The 20,712-nt window shown below is 42.0% G+C and overlaps 1 protein-coding gene across 3 annotated transcripts in view; it reads left to right on the top strand.

The window, feature by feature from the left end:
- The window catches only part of megf11 (multiple EGF-like-domains 11), a 485,761-nt gene that overhangs the window by 333,360 nt on the left and 131,689 nt on the right, over positions 1–20,712 (top strand). For all 3 annotated transcript variants that reach the window (XM_087981455.1, XM_087981454.1, XM_087981453.1), the window contains exons 8-9: positions 14,271–14,391; positions 18,973–19,109. In XM_087981455.1, coding sequence (XP_087837581.1) covers positions 14,271–14,391; positions 18,973–19,109 — 258 coding nt within the window. The remainder of the gene's footprint in view (positions 1–14,270; positions 14,392–18,972; positions 19,110–20,712) is intronic.

Below are 20,712 nucleotides of genomic sequence, written 5' to 3'. Positions count from 1 at the left end.
GGACTGGGGTGGACAAACTTAAAAATCACACAACACCAGGTTATAGTCTGACAGGTTTTTTTGGAAGCACTAGTTTTCGGAGCGCTGCTCCTTTATCAGGTAGCTGTGGAGCAGGATCATAAGACACAGAATTTAGAGCAAAAGATTACAGTGTCATGCAACTGAAATGATATATTGAACAAACCTAGATTGCTGTTAAGTCTTTAATCTTTTAGAATGGGTTGCAAGATTTGGTTCATTGATATGTAAATCACATTCTCGAGATAACTTAAGGTTTTATAACCTCTCAGCTCAGACAATGCAGTAAAGGTGTGAAGTTAGTATCCCAATCAAGAGTCAGACTGGTTCTATTTCCAAAGTAGGAATTTATAAAATATTACATGAAATGACTGCCTGTATTGACTGCCTGCAGATTGTGTGCTGTTTGAGCAAATGTAATTCTGAAAATGCAAATTCACCCCGTAGACCTATATGAATGTGTGCATGCATGAGAGAGAGAGAGAGAGAGAGAGAGAATGTGAGTGCGTGCATGTGTGTGAGAGTGCACATGAGATAGTGTATGTTTGCATGTGTGCATGCTTGTTAAAGTGTATGTGTGAGTGTGGTGCAGTGAGAGGGTGTGTGAGAGTGTAGGGGTGTACGTATGAGAGAGAGTCATAGAGATATACAGCATGGAAACAGACCTTTCGGTCCAACCCGTCCATGCCGACCAGATATCCCAACCCAATCTAGTCCCACCTGCCAGCATCCGGCCCATATCCCTCCAAACCCTTCCTATTCCTATACCCATCCAAATGCCTCTTAAATGTCGCAATTGTACCAGCCTCCACCATATCCTCTGGCAGCTCATTCCATACTCGTACCACCCTCTGTGTGAAAACATTGCTCCTTAGGTCTCTTTTATATCTTTCCCCTCTCACCCTAAACCTATGCCCTCGAGTTCTGGACTCCCCGACCCCAGGGAAAATACTTTGCCTATTTACCCTATCCATGCCCCTCATAATTTTGTAAACCTCTATGAGGTCACCCCTCAACCTCTGATGCTCCAGGGAAAACAGCCCAGACTGATCAGCCTCTCCCTGTAGCTCAAATCCTCCAACTCTGGCAATATCCTTGTAAATCTTTTCTGAACCCTTTCAAGTTTCACAACATCTTTCTAATAGGAAGGAGACTAGAATTGCATGCAATATTCCAACAGTGGCCTCACCAATGTCCTGTACAGCCGCATCATGACCTCCCAACTTCTGTACTCAATACTCTGACCAATAAAGAAAAGCATACCAAATGCGGTGTGGGAGTCCAAAAGGGATCAGTCCTGGTATGGCATTTGTGCAGATTTGAGAAAAATGTAAAATCCCTGCCAGTACGGTAAAGGTGCCTCCAAACATCTACCAATCCGAGTTCCCTACTTATCAAAGCTTTAAGGATTACTAATCTCCTATGTGCGTCTTTAATGCACTCTAACAATTTATATCGGGGATTCTTCCTAACAAGTATGGCCACCCTTACTCCTCGTATTGAAAGGTGAGTAATAAACCCAATCATGCCCATTCTATCACAATTTCAGATGCTCTGCATCATCTAGGTGTGTTTCTTGCAATAAGGCAACATCCACCCTCCCTTTTAAGACTAGAAAGTACCTATTCCTCTTGACTGGCTACTCCCTTTAATGTTCCAGGTACACCACTTGAACACATTCTTAGCCATAATCTTCTATTAACCATTTAGACTCCAGACAGTCCTGGGCCCAGTCATTCACGTAAGATAGCTATGAGTTGTTGATATCTGGGGGGTCCACTCCTCCCAGTCTGTGGGGTAGCTGGAGTTTAGTCAGTTTAATAAGGAGCCGCTTGCGATACCAGGTAAAGGAACTGAACCAGCCATTCAGTCTTTTAAATGTTTGCTTGATAAAGAGCAGAGGAAGCATTCATATAGGATACAGCAGACGGGGGAGAATATTCATTTTAATGAGAGCTATCCGACCTAACCAAGAGATCAGAAGCACCTCCCATCTTCAAAATCTTATTTGATTCTGTTGAATAAATGGGCAAAATTGGTTTTACATAGCCGATAATGAATATACCTAAATAGAGAAAGCCCTCATGTGACCATCTAAAGGGAAATTGAGATTCGTCCTCAGGACTAGGCATTTTCAGGAGACCACCCATGGGCATGGCCTCTGACTTGGCAAAGTTGATCTTGTAACGTGAAAAGCTGCCAAACAAATTAATGCATTGTATCGGATGAGGCACCAAAACGGTTGGGTTTGATAAAAAGACAAGAACATCATCTGCATACAATGCAATCTTATGCAACTTTGTCCCCACTTCTGGAGTAGATATATTGGGATTCCTACGTATTGCCTTCGCCAGTGGTTCAATCACCAATGTGAAAAGCAATATTGATAAGGGACAGCCATGTCAACTGCCCCTAAGAATATTGCTTGTCTGCACTCCAGTGGTGAGGACCGCTGCAAGAAAGTCACTGTACAAAACCTTTACCCATCTGATAAAGACCTCAGAGGAGAAAGTGAGGTCTGCAGATGCTGGAGATCAGAGCTGAAAATGTGTTGCTGGAAAAGCGCAGCAGGTCAGGCAGCATCCAGGGAACAGGAGAATCGACGTTTCGGGCATAAGCCCTTCTTCAGGAATGAGGAAAGTTTGTCCAGCAGGCTAAGATAAAAGGTAGGGAGGAGGGATTTGGGGGAGGGGCGTCGGAAATGTGATAGGTGGAAAGAGGTCAAGGTGAGGGTGATAGGTCAGACTGGGGTGGGGGCGGAGAGGTCGGGAAGAAGATTGCAGGTTAGGAAGGCGGTGCTGAATTCGATGGATTAGACTGAGACAAGGTGGGGGGAGGGGAAATGAGGAAACTGGTGAAATCCGAGTTCATCCCTTGTGGTTGGAGGATTCCTAGGCGGAAGATGAGGCGCTCTTCCTCCAACCGTCATTTTGTTGTGGTCTGGCGATGGAGGAGTCCAAAGACCTGCATATCCTTGGTGGAGTGGGAGGGAGAATTGAAATGTTGAGCCACAGGGTGGTTGGGTTGGTTGGTCCGGGTGTCCCAGAGGTGTTCTCTGAAACGCTCCGCAAGTAGCCGGCCTGTCACAACCCAGATGGCCTCCTTCTTCAAGGACTGCAATTTCCCCCCCAACGTGGTCGACGATGCCCTCCACCGCATCTCTTCCACTTCCCGCTCCTCCGCCCTTGTGCCCCGCCCCTCCAACCACCACCAGGACAGAACCCCACTTGGCCTCACCTACCACCCCACCAATCTCCATGTTCAGCGCATCATCCGCCGTCATTTCCACCACTCCAAACGGACCCCACCACCAAGGATATATTTCCCTCCCCTCCCCTATCAGCATTCCGTAAAGACCACTCCCTCCGTGACTCCCTCGTCAGGTCCACACCCCCCACCAACCCAACCTCCACTCCCGGCACCTTCCCCTGCAACCGCAGGAGGTGCAAGACTTGCGCCCACACCTCCCCCCTCACCTCCCTCCAAGGCCCCAAAGGAAACTTCCATATCCGCCACAGATTCACCTGCACCTCCACACACATCATCTATTGCATCCTCTGCACCCGATGTGGCCTGCTCTATATTGGGGAGACAGGCCGGCTACTTGCGGAGCGTTTCAGAGAACACCTCTGGGACACCCGGACCAACCAACCCAACCACCCTGTGGCTCAACATTTCAATTCCCCCTCCCACTCCACCTAGGATATGCAGGTCTTTGGACTCCTCCATCGCCAGACCACAACAAAACGACGGTTGGAGGAAGAGCGCCTCATCTTCCGCCTAGGAACCCTCCAACCACAAGGGATGAATTCGGATTTCACCAGTTTCCTCATTTCCCCTCCCCCCACCTTGTCTCAGTCTAATCCATCGAATTCAGCACCGCCTTCCTAACCTGCAATCTTCTTCCCGACCTCTTCGCCCCCACCCCAGTCTGACCTATCACCCTCACCTTGACCTCTTTCCACCTATCACATTTCCGATGCCCCTCCTCCAAATCCCTCCTCCCTACCTTTTATCTTAGCCTGCTGGACAAACTTTCCTCATTCCTGAAGAAGGGCTTATGCCCGAAACGTCGATTCTCCTGTTCCTTGGATGCTGCCTGACCTGCTGCGCTTTTCCAGCAACACATTTTCAGCTCTGATAAAGACCTCACCCAAGCCAAACCACTTTAAAGTTTAAAAAAAGATCTGACCACGAAACCTGGTCAAATGCCTTCTCCATGTTTAAAGCAATCACTAATTCATGTACTGATCATTCTTGACATACTTGGATCATATTAAGTAACCTCCTGACATTATTCAACGATCTGTAACATTTTGTAAAACCCATCTGATCCTCCTTAATGATGGAGGGCAGCACAGTTTCTCGTCTTGGTCCAAGAGTCTTAGATAGGGTTTTGAAATCGTTATTCAGGAGTGAGATGGGTCTATAGGAAGCACAGTCCTTCGGACACTACCCTTTTTTTATTTGCCTCTCTTAAAGAAGATGGGAGGAAGCCATGACTATGTGAATCGTTAAACATAGTAAGCATCAGTCCTGAAAGTATACTTATAAATTCCTTATAACAATCACAGGGAAGTCAATCAGGACCAGGCGCCTTTCCATTCTGAAGCTGCCTCACAGCTTCCTGAACCTCTTGATCTGACAACATGGCATTAAGGAGAGACTCTTGCTCAGGGGTCACTCCCAGGAGGTACAAAGACTCCATCCTAACCTGCCCATTCTCTCAACTTTCAGGCTAGTATTGTTTGGAGTAAAATTTCTGAAATGTCACATTAATCCTTTTAGAATCATGGGTTAAATTTCCATAACTTCCCTGATTGAGGTAATGGTTTGGGGAGCACTCCTTTTCCTGACAAGATACGCTAAGTACTTGCCTGGCTTCTCCCCATGCTCAAACAGGCTTTGTTTTGCAAATGTAAGTTCTGTCTTAGCTGTCTGTGTGAGCGTAGAGTTCAGTGTGGAACAAAGCACTATGATCCTTTGCAGTTTAGCCAACAAGGGCCTATCAAAGTATGCCTTTTCAGCTGCCTTCAAGCGTGTCTCGAGTAAGCATTGCTGCTCACCCTTCTGCAGTTTCTTACTGGCAAAATAGGAAAAAACTAACCCCTTGGCATAGGCTTTAGCGGTTTCCCAGAGAATGGATGGAATACTGGCCAAACCTGAATTAATGTCTTAAAAAGCCCTGAATTCAGTAGAAAAGAATTCAGTAAACTTGCTATCCTTAAGAATGAAGGGGTTCAGTCGTCAGTGCCTTGAACCTACCATAGTATCCTTACTCTTGACTATTAGATACCTGGAGCATGATCAGAAACAGTGATATTGCCAATTGTACATGACACCACCAAATCCAAATGTGGTGTGGGAGTCCAAAAGGGATCAGTCCTGGTATGGCATTTGTGCAGATTTGAGAAAAATGTAAAATCCCTGCCAGTAGGGTAAAGGTGCCTCCAAACATCTACCAATCCTAGTTCAACACATAAACCCTTAATTGCTTAGATCGTGAAGAAGATATCAGGGGGCCTTTGAGCAATTTGTCCACTATAGGGTCTATTAGACAATTAAAATCCCCCCCTACGATAATATGCTGATATGGTAGAGGAATTGAGTTCCGGAGCCCTGAGGTCATGTTGCTGTTGTATAAAACTCTGGTGCGGCCGCATCTGGTGTATTGTGTGCGGTTTTGGTCGCCATACTATAGGAAGGATGTGGAGGCACTGGAACGGGTGCAGAGGAGGTTTACCAGGATGTTGCCTGGTATGGTAGGAAGATCGTATGAGGAAAGGCTGAGGCACTTGGGGCTGTTTTCATTGAAGAATGGAAGGTTTAGGGGTGAGTTGATAGAGGTGTACAAGATGATTAGGGGTTTAGATAGGGTTGACCATGAGAACCTTTTTCCACGTATGGAGTCAGCCATTACGAGGGGGCATAGCTTTAAATTAAGGGGTGGTAGGTATAGGACAGATGTTAGGGGTAGATTCTTTACTCAGCAAGTCGTGAGTTCATGGAATGCCCTGCCAGTAGCAGTGGTGGACTCTCCCTCTTTATGGGCATTTAAACGGGCATTGGATAGGCATATGGAGGATAGTGGGCTGGTGTAGGTTAGGTGGGCTTGGATTGGCGTAACATCGAGGGCCAAAGGGCCTGTACTGCGCTGTATTTTTCTATGTTCTATGTTCTATGTTCTAACCAGTTTAGAAAGTGCATCTATCAAGAACCTGAGAGGGTGGGCCAGGGGACAATAAACATTCAATATCCTGTATTCTTCCCTATTTATCAAAACTTTAAGGTTTACTAATCTCCTATGTGCGTCTTTAATACATTGTAACAATTTATATTGGGGATTCTTCCTAACAAATATGGCCACCCCTACTCCTCGTATTGAAAGATGAGTAATAAACCCGATCATACCCATTCTATCACAGTTTCAGATGCTCTGCATCATCTAGGTGTGTTTCCTTGCAATAAGGCAACATCCACCCTCTCCCTTTTAAGACTAGAAAGTACCTATTCCTCTTGACTGGCTACTCCCTTTAATGTTCCAGGTACACCACTTGAACACATCCTTAGCCATAACCTTCTATTACACCATTTAGACTCCAGAAAGGCAGAACTTGAACTACAAATTGCTGAGTTTCAGTACAAAAAAGTCCACAAAGCACAAAAACTACATAAACTAAAACAGCTGTAATCAACAAACTTACAAAACCTACAAAAACTATATACACCACAAACAGAAAAACAAAAAAGTGCCAAAGGCACTGATTAGAGGAATTTAGCCCCCATTCAAAGGGGGCACCTACACATCTCAAAACCCTACTAACCATCCCCACCGCCCTCTTAACTCCTACTAGTTAGGGTCACAACACAAACACAAAAAGCTGGTAGAAAAACAAGATTAGTAATATACACAAGTAAGGTAAAAGTAAATACGTCATCCATTCCTTGGTATAGCTTAACTTAGAAATTAAAGGTAAGTATTCTATTCATCTCAAGCAAAATGTAATTCAACTTATTACCAACAAAAGGAGACTCCACGAAGTCCTCTCCAAACAAGGACAAACCCAAACAACTCTGTTATCTGTGCCTTTTCAGTCGTCTGGCTTAAGTCAGTGTGTCCACAAAGTTCCTCACTTTCTCTGGTGAGTCAAATAAATGTACAGATAAATTTTAATTAATTTGAAGCACCGCTGGATACCTTAGAGAGTACTGGATCCCAAACTCTCTCAATCTCATCTTGACGTCGTTGTAGGACTTCCTTTTCCAAATCACTGCCGCTGAAAAGTCTTGGAAAAACATGACCCTGGAACCCTTGCACATAAAACACCCTTGAATCCTTCCTTTGGGCTCTGGAAGCTTCCATGACTCTCTGTTTGTCTTTATAATGATGGAACTGTACCAGGACAGGATGAGGGTGTTGGTCCATTCCTGGCCTTCGTGCCGTGACCCGGTGGGCTCTCTCAATCTTTATCCTTCCCTTTTCAGCCTCCAAACAAAGGAGTTCTGGGAATCACGTCTCAAAGAATTCCACTGGCCACTCACCTTCCGTCTCCTCTAGCATGCCAACAACACGAACGTTCTTTCTTCTGCCCCTGTTCTCAAGGTCTTCCACAGATACAGCAAACCATGGCTTCACTTTGCCTCTTGGATGAATCAGCCTCTTCCTCCACCCCTGTGGCCCGGCACGCAAGCTCATCAGTTCTTTTCTGCAGGTCTTGCAGCATAGCAGAGACCGGGGCCAGCTTTTCCTTGACTTTTTTTCTTCAATCTGCTTCCCGAGGACCTCATGAGATTTGGCAAGATCATCAACCAAGGCCTGGTGAGTAAGCAGGTCCACTGCCTCTGTGGATTGAGCCGCAGCCCCGGCCCCAGGTGAACTTCCTACTTTTTACGGCATTCTCCTGCAGCAAAAATGAAGGTAAGTAAAATTTTCAGGTTCTGTTGTTCTTTGACTTTTTTTTATTCACAGTAAGATGGATGGGATGGGTTCTAGCTCTGTTGTGGCACGGACCCCAGCAACCACGATCCTCCTAGGTTGCCACCATCTTGGATTCCAGAGATGAAACCTGTTGATTTCACTGTGTAGTTGTTTCAGTGACTCCTCGCCATGGGTCCAGAGGAAGAAAATGTCGTCAATATATCTGGTGTATAATGCTTGTTGGAGGTCCCATGCAGCAAAGACGTCTTGTTTGAACTTGTGCATGAAAATGTTGGCATACTGAGGTGCATATTTGGTCCCCATGGCTCTTGTCTGTGTCTGGGTGAAGAACTAGTTGTCAAAGGTGAAAACGTTGTGGTCAAGAATGAAACAGATGAGTTGTAGGATGGTGCTCAGAGATTGACAATTGTTGGTATTGAGTACTGAGACTGTTGTAGCGATGCTGTCATAGTGGGGGATGCTGGTGTAGAGTGCTGAAATGTCCATTGTGATGAGGAATGTTCCTGGTTCGACTAGTCCATGGGTGCTGAGATTCTGTAAGAAATCTGTAGTGGCGCGAACAGAAGCTGGCAATCCCCTGTACATTGGGTTTCAAGATGCCTTCAACATAGCCAGAGAGGTTCTCACACAGGGTCCCGTTGCTTGATATGATGGGACGTCCAGATGTGTTGGCTTTGTGCAACTTCAAAAGGCATTAGAAGCCCCTATGTGAGAAGTACATGGGATGAAAGTGTGTATGGAGCTCTGAAGGGCTGGATTTCAATGGGTGTGTTCTTTGGTTAGATCGGCTGGTAGTTGCCTGTAGTGTTCTTGGCTGTTCAGTTGTCGGTATAATTCCTTCCAGTAGTTTGTTCTATTCTGAATGACGATGGCTCCTCCTTTATCTGCTGGTTTGATGACAAAGTTGCAATTGGTTTTGAGAGCATGGATGGTACTGCAAAGTGACCGGGTGATGTTTTGCTCTCCCTTGAGACTGCGGATGGTGAATCTGGCACTTACACATTTCCTGATGTTTTGAGCGTACATGTCAAGCCCAGGGCAGTGGCACTCTGGAGGGGTCCAAATCGTCGTCTCCTTTGGTGGCTCCACTGTTGATCTCTCTGATGACTGTTCCAGTTCATCAGTTGGCTCATTGGGATAGCTACTGGCATCTTGGACGAATTCCCAGAGTCTCATTTCTCTGATGAATTTCTCCATGTCTGCCACAAGACCAATTAGTCTTGGGTTCATGTCACACTACATGTGACCCCACAACACTACACACTCTCTTACGCGTACACACACACACTCTCTCACACTCACGCAGACCCTCTCTCATACACACATTCTCTCTCATACACACACACATACACTCCCCACATTCACACCCACACAACACACTCACATGCACACACACTCTCTCTCTCTCTCCCTCTCTCTCTTTCTCATGCAAGCACACACACATATAAGTCTATGGGGTGAATTTACATTTACAGATACATTCTACTTTGCTCAAAAAGCACATAATTTGCTGGCAGTCAGTGCAGACATTCCATGTAATATTTTATAAATTCCTACTTTCGACTGACTCAAGATTGGCTTACAGGCAGACTCTAACTTCACATCTTTAATGCATTGTCTGAGCTGAGATGGCACCTTTTTTTATAAAACCTTCAGTTATCTTGAGAATGTGACATACAAGAAGTTCTGGGATTTACATATTAATGAACCAAAACCTGCAACCCATTCTAAAAGATGAAAGACTTAACAGCAATCTAGGTTTGTTCAATATACCATTTCAGTTGCATGACACTGTAATCTTTTGCTCCAAATTCTGTGTCTTATGATCCTGCTCCATAGCTACTTGACGAAGGAGCAGCACTCTGAAAGCTACTGCTTCCAAATAAACCTGTTGGACTATAACTTGTTGTGTGATTTTTAAACTTTAAATCTATGCCTTCTTCTTCTTGTCCCTTTTATTGTGGCAACAGCGTTTCCCCATCTCCCCTGTCCAGCCTGTTCATGATTTTGAGATTTCAGTATTTTCAGTTTGGCAGAAGATTACTACTGCTTCCAATTTATAATTGATGTGAAGAGATATAATAAAATGGTCTTGAGTTAGCATGATCCCTTCACATTTTTCTTCCTGCACAGCAATGGGGCATCTATGTTTTCTTATTTGTTCTTTTGCGATTAGTATATGTTTGAAACTGCAAACCCACTTTGTGATGCAGTATCAATGTCTAATCCAACATGATTGAAGATATCATCTAGTTAAGGTTAAAACTACATGACTGAGATCTCCATTGGGAAGTGGGGAAAACACACTTTACAGTATAGTGCAGAATCTGTAGCAAAAGCAACTACTTAGTAGAACTGGAATAAGTCACCAAGAGAACCACTTTTCACAAAAAGCATTATGCACGATTCTGAGGAATGCAAGTCTCAGAATTGATTTTTGTAACGTGCACAAGTTACATTACCAGATTTGTTCAATCACATTTGTTACTTAAATAACTAAACTTTTAAGAGTGTAAAATTTGAAATTTTTCTCTATTTTTCGTGGGCAACTGAGTAATGAATCTGCGCTAATACTCAGATTTGACCAGTATCATTCCATGCATTTTGTGGGGATCAATTTTGCCTTGTTCTGTTTTCAGGTATGAAATGGCTGCTGTGCGTACATGCTGGAATAGATGTCTGGAGGCTAGTCATTTTTAGGGACACCAGTTTGGGTTACTTTTAACATTGAGGGCAGATCTTAGGTTGTTCCAAGAATAGCGGTAGGAAAGGGAATAGAATGGGTCCACGTTACTATCAAGTATTGGTGATGACTTCCAACTGGAAAGTGTTAGATATTTAGTTAGCTATTTAGTTATTTTAGTTATTGTGGTTCTGTTCGCCGAGCTGGGAATTTGTGTTGCAGACGTTTCGTCCCCTGTCTAGGTGACATCCTCAGTGCTTGGGAGCCTCCTGAATCTGCCGCTTCCGGTTGTCAGTTCCAGCTGTCCGTTGCAGTGGTCGGTATATTGGGTCCAGGTCAATGTGCTTATTGATTGAATTTGTTGAATATAGATTCAATCAATAAGCACAACGATCTGGACCCAATATACCGACCACTGCAACGGACAGCTGAAACTGACAACCGGAAGCGGCAGATTCAAACCACTACAAATGCCGGAGGAAAGATCACAGAAGCGCTTCACAGGAGGCTCCCAAGTACTGAGGATGTCACCTAGACAGGGGACGAAACGTCTGCAACACAAATTCCCAGCTCGGCGAACAGAACCACAACAACGAGCACCCGTGCTACAAATCTTCTCACAAACTTTGAACACCTACGGGCGAGAGACGCTAAGACAAGCCAGGAGATCGGAATCCTGTGCCAACCGCCTAAGCGCCACATACGAATAACTCCTGTTCCTGCATGAATGCTGAAAGAATCGAATCCTTCCACCATGTGTCAGATACAGACCACCAGTCAACAACCCACAAGCCAGGGACACAGTCAGACAGAATGGATTCAGGATGATCCAGGTAATGATTACAGACGCTTACAACAGACTTCACAAATACAGACAAGAAATTGCGCGCCAAAAATCATTAATTTCAAAAACCACCAATCAGGAATGGACCCGGACCATAGAACAGGCCGTCACCATAGGACAGAACAGGACCACACGCCGCAAAAAAAATGGCACTGAAAGAAAAAATGGCCAAACTAACACAACAGAGAGGACACCACAACACACACCTGGGTTAGAAACCTCTCCCACAGACAGCTCACAGACACGGAAAGAACAATACTGGCCAAGGGACTCAACTACAACCACAGGGACGCTAAGACAGCAGACTTCCTAGCAGCACTAGAATGCACACTCAGGAACAATGGACTGACAGAAGAGACACAACAAACAGTGAGACAAAGTATTGTACCTCCGATAACAAGGAAAAGACAAACACATAACCTCAACACCAAGGAGAGGGAAGCACTAAATCACTAAGAAACGATAAGAACATAATCATACTATCAGCAGACAAAGGTAGAATGACGGTCATCCTGGACAAAGCACAACACATCCAGAAAGTGCAACAACTACTTGCAGATACCAACACCTACCAAAAGAGGGGGTTTGACCCCACCCCACAGCTCACCAATAGGATAAACAACACACTGAGGAACCTACAAAAAAACAGACAGATAACCAGGTTTGACCTACAAAGAATGAAACCTGAAAGCAACAACACCCCCAGATTCTATGGATACCTAAAGTGCACAAACCAGGCATCCTACTCATATCCATAGTATCACTACCAGAGACACCATCTCACAAACTGGCTAAAGAACTACAGCAGAAACTGAAACATCTGATCAGCGGATCCAGACACTCTATACAATCAACACAAGAATTCTTGGACATCATCAGGAATATACACATAGACAAGGAAGAAGCCATGGTCTCATTCGATGTAACGGCACTGTTCACCTCTATCACAGATTCAATCAATAAGCACATTGACCTGGACCCAATATACCGACCACTGCAGCGGACAGCTGGAACTGACAACCGGAAGCGGCAGATTCAAACCACTACAAATGCCGGAGGAAAGATCACAGAAGCGCTTCACAGGAGGCTCCCAAGCACTGAGGATGTCACCTAGACAGGGGACGAAACGTCTGTAACACAAATTCCCAGCTTGGCTAACAGAACCACAACAACGAGCATCCGAGCTACAAATCTTCTCACAAACTTTATTTTAGTTATTTATGTAGACTGCAGATATTCACATGTAGCATATCCGAATGCATTTTTACTCATTAGAGGCGAGCATCATGTTTGTGACTGAATATCACTTCCTTACCACAGGTTTTCAACTGAAAGAATCAAGACAATATAACAGAACCACAAACTGACACAAATGTCAAAATAAAATAGAGTTGTTTTTACTGTACCAGAAGACATATGTATGTATCTGCACAGTTTGTGAAAGGCTTTCTAAGTACTGGTTGAACATGATGTACGCTACTGTTGAATATTTTACAGCATAATTAAAGTGATTAAATTCCTTCTTCCACTACCATTGGGCTAATTCTAAATGCAGTAATCTTCCTATAGTAGATCAAAGTTAATTTTGAGCCAGTATGCAGGTATTCTGCCAGATGTACACATTTTTGAAAATGAATCAAGTAAAACTTCATTTTGTGGCATAGTTTGTCATGGGCAGAACAGAGGTAAAAAGCATCGATTTGAAGTGACTGTGCTCTCCAAGAACCTGAAGTAAATCTGATACCATATTAGCATGCCTGAAATTTATTAACACCCTAACAGCCATCAAAAACAAACATAAGTGTCTTCTATGGGCATTAAGGGTTCAACATATGTTCTGCAAATCAATTCTGAAATTTGGCTGGACATGTTCTGTGCCTACACTTTCCAGTTGGAAGTCATCACCAATACTTGATAGTAACGTGGACCCATTCTATTCCCTTTCCTACCGCTATTCTTGGAACAACCTAAGATCTGCCCTCAATGTTAAAAGTAACCCAAACTGGTGTCCCTAAAAATGACTAGCCTCCAGACATCTATTCCAGCATGTACGCACAGCAGCCATTTCATACCTGAAAACAGAACAAGGCAAAATTGATCCCCACAAAATGCATGGAATGATACTGGTCAAATCTGAGTATTAGCGCAGATTCATTACTCAGTTGCCCACGAAAAATAGAGAAAAATTTCAAATTTTACACTCTTAAAAGTTTAGTTATTTAAGTAACAAATGTGATTGAACAAATCTGGTAACGTTACATTAAAAACTCCATAGAAGATTTTTTTTCTTTAAATTTCTTATATATGCTGTCTTTCGCATAATAACATAGCACCACAATTGTTGAAACTGAATTCTAAGGCTGATTCAATTAAAAAGCAGCATGAAACACTAAAGGACTGTTTATTATTAATCACAATGTAAAAGAAAAATAGTCTGAGGGTCTTCAAATGTGTCGTAATAGAATTTTAGCACAAGGTTTCATTCTATTTCATTTTTCCTTCTGTTTTTTCCTTGTTCTTTTTATCTCTCTTTTGTGGGATATTACAAAAAGCACCAGCAAGCACAAAACAGCCTGGTGTTGAAATATAATGGCACACAGAAAATTCTTGAGATGCAATTTATACAAGATCCAGTGATCGTTATCAGATTCAGTATTATTGGTTTTAATCCACTTGAATATTCACATAGTTAGATATAAATAAGGAAATGCATGCCCTGTAGAATTTTGATAGGTTTCCATTCAGTGTTGTAATGACCAATTGTATTGTCTACTTTTAATCTGCAGTTGTGAAGAACGCTGCCCATCTGGCAGTCATGGAGCCCACTGTGAATTACGGTGCCCATGTCAGAATGGTGGCAAATGTCACCATATCACTGGAGATTGCTCTTGTCCAGCTGGTTGGATGGTATGTTTAAAGATGAAAGCTTCTTCATAATTTTGTTTTAATAAGGCAACTTCACTATTAAAGATAAAATCAGAAAATATTTGAAATACTCAGCAGATCTGTCAGCATTTTGGAGGGAGAAGCAGAGAAAGGTCCTATGACTGAAACATTTAACTCTGTTGCTCACTCCACAGATGCTACCAGATTTGCTGAGTATTTCCAGCATTTTGATGTTCATTTCCAATTTCCAGTATCCACCGTACGTTTTCTTTCTCATCATCAGAGGAATTGACCTTATAATCAGTGTTGGCTAATGTTGATTCTGATGATAGTAGCTTGGATTTTTTTCAATAAAAGAAAACAATGCTTGAAATACAATCAGGTCCATCAGCATCTGAAAGAGAAGGATAAAGTAACATTTCAATTAGTATGTTTTATCCGATCTAGAGACCAGTCACCTTTGGATTTCCAGCACATTTGAACCTTTATTGGATTTTCAGTATTCAGTGCAATTCCTTCAATTTGCTGGAATGTTAACTTATCTGCTGCCAAAAATACTGGTCACTTTTGATTTTGCTTTTGGAGCACTTTCTGTGGTTATTTGCCTTGGTGACTATCTTGGTATATTTGTATTACTTATATAGTTGTGTAATTTGCCAATGCTGAAGGTTAGAGTTTAACGGCATTTACATTGAAAGAAATTCATAAGAACGTTTTTAGCCTTCATACAAGAATGAATGTTTTGGGACAACCAAAAAACAGATGAATAAGGATATTATCTCAAAATCTACAGTACTAATGGTTTAGAATGGTAAATATATATGACCACTTTATGCAAACATATGAAAAGCTAACATCTGCATTATCATAACTAGTCAGTTTCTCCCTGCACAACCATGAAATCCCCTGAGGCAAAGGAAATAAAGAGAGCTGGCCCAATTTGGAAAAAGAAACTCTGGAAAATTCCTCCCAAACCCAAATCACAAATCAGAACCAGTCTTCACAGAAACCATGGACTAAGTGCACTTTAACTGTTAATTAGAGGGAAGGTGGTAGCCTGGTGGTATTATCACTAGGCTAATAATCCAGTTACCCAGGTTATGTTCTGGGGACCCAGTTTCAAATCCTGCCTTGGTGGAAGTTGAACTCAATAAAAAAAGATCTGGGATTAAGAAACAAATGGTAACCATGAAACTATTGTCAAGAAAAACCCACCTGATTCACTAATGTCCTTTAGGAAAGGAAATCTGCCTCTTTACCTGGTCCGGCCTGCATATGGTTCCAGACCAATTGCAATGTGATTGACTCTCAACTGCCCTTTGAGCAATTAGGAATGGACAATAAATACTAGTGATGTCCACATCTTGGGAATGAATAAAAAAATCTATTTTCTAAAACTGAATAATGATCTCTGACACAGCTCAGAATTAGTCCAGTTGCCAATTGAAAGTAAAGCTTTGGTATACATACCAGCCTACAATGTGGTCTAGAGGTCCACTACTCTCTAGGAAAAGAGGAACTGCCCAGAGTTATTCTATTCCCACTACTGTGTAGTTTAAATCCATTGATGCCAGCTGGCTTGAGTTTGTAACTGAAGGAATCTGGCCTTTAAAGTTTCACATATGTAACTTTGTCTTTTTTGTTCATAAAACATGAACGTTGCTGGCTCAGCCTCAGCATTTATTGTTCATCCTGAACAGCCTTTTTGAGACTGTGGTGGTCAGCTGCATTCTGGAAATTCTGCAGCCCTTAGGAGATGGAGAGTTCTGAGGTTTTGATTCAGTGACATTGAAGGAAAGACAATGTAGTTCTAAATTATCTCGGGTGAATGGCTTGAAGGGGAACTTGCAGGTAGTGGTGCTCGAATACCTCTGTTGCCCCTTCCCTTTTAGATGTTAGAAGTCATAGGTTTGGAAGGTTTGCAGTGCATCTTGAAGATAGTACACACTGATGCCACTGTGCATCGTTGGTGAAAGGAGTGACTGTTAAAGGTGCTAGATGGAGTACCAATCAAATGGGCTGCATGGTTCTAGATGGAGCCAATTTTCTTGAGTCTTGTTGGAATTGTATTCATGAGATATGTTGAGAGTATTTCATCCCACACTTAACTTGTGCCTCTTAGATGGCTTTAGGAAATTAGGAGTTGAGTGAGTTGCCTTAAAATTCCTAACCTCTGGCCTGCTGTTGTAGCCATAGTATTATTTTGACTGGTCCAGTTCAGTTTCTGGTCAACATCAGCTCAGAAAGTTAATAATGGAGAATTCAGTGCTGGTAATGCCATTGAATGTCAAGGAGTGATGGTTAGCTTCTGTGTTGGAGACTGTCATCACCTGCTATTTGTGTGATGTGAATGTTACTTTTCACTTATCAGCCAAGCCTGGGTTTTGCTTACTGTGGACAAGGACTGCTTCATAAATTGAGGGCTTGCTCATTGTATAGGCATCAGCAAACATCCCTACTTCTGACCATGCAATGGATGGAAAATCATTGTTGAAGGAGCTGAAGATGGTTGGATCTAGGACACTGCCCTGACTTCCTTCTGTTCCATAAACATAGATATATATTTCTATATATGCTTCCACCAAATCAAACATGCTGCTAGAATTAGAGGTAATTCCCTTTTCAATTTTAAGGTCTGCAAAATAATAGTATTTTGCTAGTATTCAATCATTGTTGGGTGCCTAAGGGATAATTTACAAGATTCTCAAACTTAGACTTATATAAATATAGAGGACACAGATGATTTATATGGCTGACAAGATAATTTCCAGAATGTGGGCTCATGCCAAACATTACAACGTATGTTGTGATTCAGTTCTAACACTGCAGTCTTGTGCAGCAAACAAAATGCTCTGGCAGATCAATCTGAGCAGGGGTTCTATGAAAACAGCTGAAAATGTGTTGCTGGAAAAGCGCAGCAGGTCAGGCAGCATCCAAGGAACAGGAGAATCGACATTTCGGGCATAGGCCCTTCTTCAGGAATCCCGAAATGTCGATTTTCCTGTTCCTTGGATGCTGCCTGACCTGCTGCGCTTTTCCAGCAACACATTTTCAGCTCTGATCTCCAGCATCTGCAGCCCTCACTTTCTCCTCGAAGGTTCTATGAAAACAGGTGAGTTTCAGCACAAAAGCTTTGAATAACTATACATGTGCAAGATCAAATCCAAAATAACAACCAAATTGATCATCCATGTTAACTGTTTATTAATTAAAAATCACACAACACCAGGTTATAATCCAACAGGTTTAGTTGGAAGCACTAGCTTTCGGAGCGACACTCCTTCATCAGGTAATTGTGGAGGACTCGATCGTAACAGAATTTATAGCAAAAATTTGCAGTGTGATGTAACTGAAATTATACATTGAAGAATTGATTGTGTGTTAAGCCTTTCATCTGTTAGAATACAGTGATAGTTTCACTTCTTTCATGTGTAAATCACAAAACCCTTTTTTTTTAAAGTTGCATTCTCGGGTTAGCTGTTAACAATGCAACCTGAGAATGCAACTTTAAAAAAAGGGTTTTGTGATTTACACATGAAAGAAGTGAAACTATCATTGTATTCTAACAGATGAAAGGCTTAACAGACAATCAATTCTTCAATGTATAATTTCAGTTACATCACACTGTAAATTTTTGCTATAAATTCTGTGTGTTAGGATTGAGCCCTCCATTACCACCTGATGAAGGAGAGTCGCTCCGAAAGCTAGTGTGCTTCCAATTAAACCTGTTGGACTATAACCTGGTGTTGGGTGATTTTTAACTTTGTACACCCCAGTCCAACACCGGCATCTCCAAATCATGTTTATTAATTATGTTTAGTTGTTTGCAGGTGATGGACATTAACTAGGTATAGACTGAAACTGTGATGATTGTGCTAGCAAGTACAGTATCTGCTTATAATGCGCATCTTTATAAATAAAAGATTAAGAACGTGTAAAGAGTAGTTTCAGTTTTATCCTTCTAATGGCCTTTTAGAATATTGTATAAAACCCAACTAGTTAGACAACAGGAAATGCTCTTCAGTGTGAGAATTGTGTTTCTCATTGCAGGAAAGTTGTTCATTTAAACTACAATTGACGCAAACAACTGTTTAGGGGAACAAAAAATAACTTTTCATCCTCAGTAAATATTCCTGTTATACATATTCCTTATCAATACTTAACAACAGGACAAAAATCATTGCTAGATTTTCAAGTAATGTACAAAAATAAATAGATTTCTCAATGGTTATCTGATGTCAGCTTTTAGTAATACCTTTTAACACATTAATTTTTTACTTAAAAATTTCACAAAGAATAGTTACTGCATTTGCCAGGTTGCATATAGTATTCAGAGGGTTAAACATAAAACGAATCATCTTAATAGGCAAACTAATGCATTGAGGTGATTGTACAATGAATAACTTATGTTCAAGGTCCTAAATAATACATATCAAGGTTGCATAATAGATAAGTGGGCACATTCATTGATCTACAATGTTTCACCAGAAAAGTATGCTTCTTACTTCATTAGTAAAGCGTTATTCATTTATATGCCAAGCAGCTGAAAATTCTGTTTGAAATGTAAATATAATGGAGATTTTTATTTCACCCTTGGTGTAGGGATTGGTCTGTGCACAGCCATGCCCATTTGGAAAATTTGGGATCAACTGTACCCAAGACTGCCCTTGTCATAATGGAGGACAGTGTGACCATGTGACTGGAAAGTGCCATTGTATAGCTGGATATACAGGTGACAGGTAAGAACAAATCTAATGCGGCATGTAAATATGGTCTATATTCTTTAACCTCCTCTCCTGAAGCACAAATCTGGCAATAAAAATGGATTGTTTCTACTGTTTTTGGGTAGAAATTGGCCTGTTTTATTTCTTTTTTTCTCGAAATAAAATAGTTGCGAAATTTAATACCTAAGAGTGGGGTTACTGTTCCAACACACACAGGCATTGATTCCTTGCAATAAATGTTGGTGCATTTTTTAAGAATCCCAGTTGAACACTATTATGATACTAAAATAATTCAGGATGTATCTTCAGTTTTATTGGATAACACTTTGCATTAATGATAATTGAGTTCTCTAGTATTCAGTAAGGTTTGGAAAGGGAATATGGGCTAGTCAGCTAACAGTAGTCTTGAGTCTCTTCTACAGAAATGATCACCTCACAATGAGTAGGACAGGTACAGATTTAAAGCCACCATATATCACTGCACTGCAAAATACATATACACCATATCCTGGCTTGTTCAGGGCAAAGTTCACCAACAAGCTTTAATATATTGCACAAATTAAAGGGAATCCGTTAATTAGTTTTAAACATATGGAAGACAACTGGATCACAAAAACAGAATGCCGTTGAACTCGAACTCTGAAATAAGATTTTTTAAAAGCTGGAAAAGCTTAAGCAATCAGGCAGCACCCGTAGAGAGAAACAGTGTTAACATTTCAGGTCATAGGAACACAGGAACGGGAATTAACCATTCATCCTATTGAACCTGCCTGAACTGTTCCACCATTCAGTTAGAACTTAGCTGATTATCTACCTGAATATCACTTTCTCATGCTACCCAAATATCTCTTGATGTCATTAGTATCTGGCCTAGTTAGTTAACTAACATCCCAGAATGAATAAAAACAATCCAGAAATTTCCACTGCTGTCTGGATAGAGAATTGTGAAGAATCACTATCCTCTGAATGAAGAAATTCCTTCTCATGTCTCTCTTCAATGGCCTATCCTTTATTCTGAGACTTATCTACACTATTCTAGACTCAACAGCCAGGGAGACATTCTATCTACATCCACCCTGTCAAACCCAGTAAGCACTTTATTAGTTTCAATGAGATCGTCCCTCACTCTTTGAACCTTTTGAGAATGCAGGTGTAATTTCCTCTCTGTGTCCTCAGAGGACAATCCTACAATCTAGAGTGGGGTGCTGGAAAAGCACAGCAGGTCAGGCAGCATCCGAGGAGCAGGAGTATCGACGTTTCGAGCAAGAGCCCTTCATCAGGAATGAGTCTCCTCACTTTCTCCTACTTAATCCTTCAGTCTTGTTCGGTGAATTTCCATTGGACTTAGTTCGTGGCAAGTACATCCTTCCTTAAGTGAGCATACCCAAACTGTACACAATACTTCAGGTGAGGTCTGACCAAGATATTGCACAATTGCAGCAAAACACCTGACTCAAATCCTCTTGCTATGAAGGACAATATACTAGATATTTTAATCAACTTGTTCAGAGATGCTATGGTACACCTCCGGAGTAGGTGCAACATGACCTTAGGTCTCCTGGCCTAGAGGTAGGGACTCTACTGCTGCACCACAAGATCCCCCAAAATGCTATTTACC

This window comes from Chiloscyllium plagiosum, unplaced genomic scaffold (assembly GCF_037043375.1).
Source record: "Chiloscyllium plagiosum isolate Xiang-an unplaced genomic scaffold, Cpla_swu_hap1 HiC_scaffold_39, whole genome shotgun sequence".
Lineage (NCBI taxonomy): Eukaryota > Metazoa > Chordata > Chondrichthyes > Orectolobiformes > Hemiscylliidae > Chiloscyllium > Chiloscyllium plagiosum.
The sequence above is the reverse complement of the archived record's forward strand: the minus strand, read 5'-3'. Positions and strand labels throughout refer to the sequence as shown.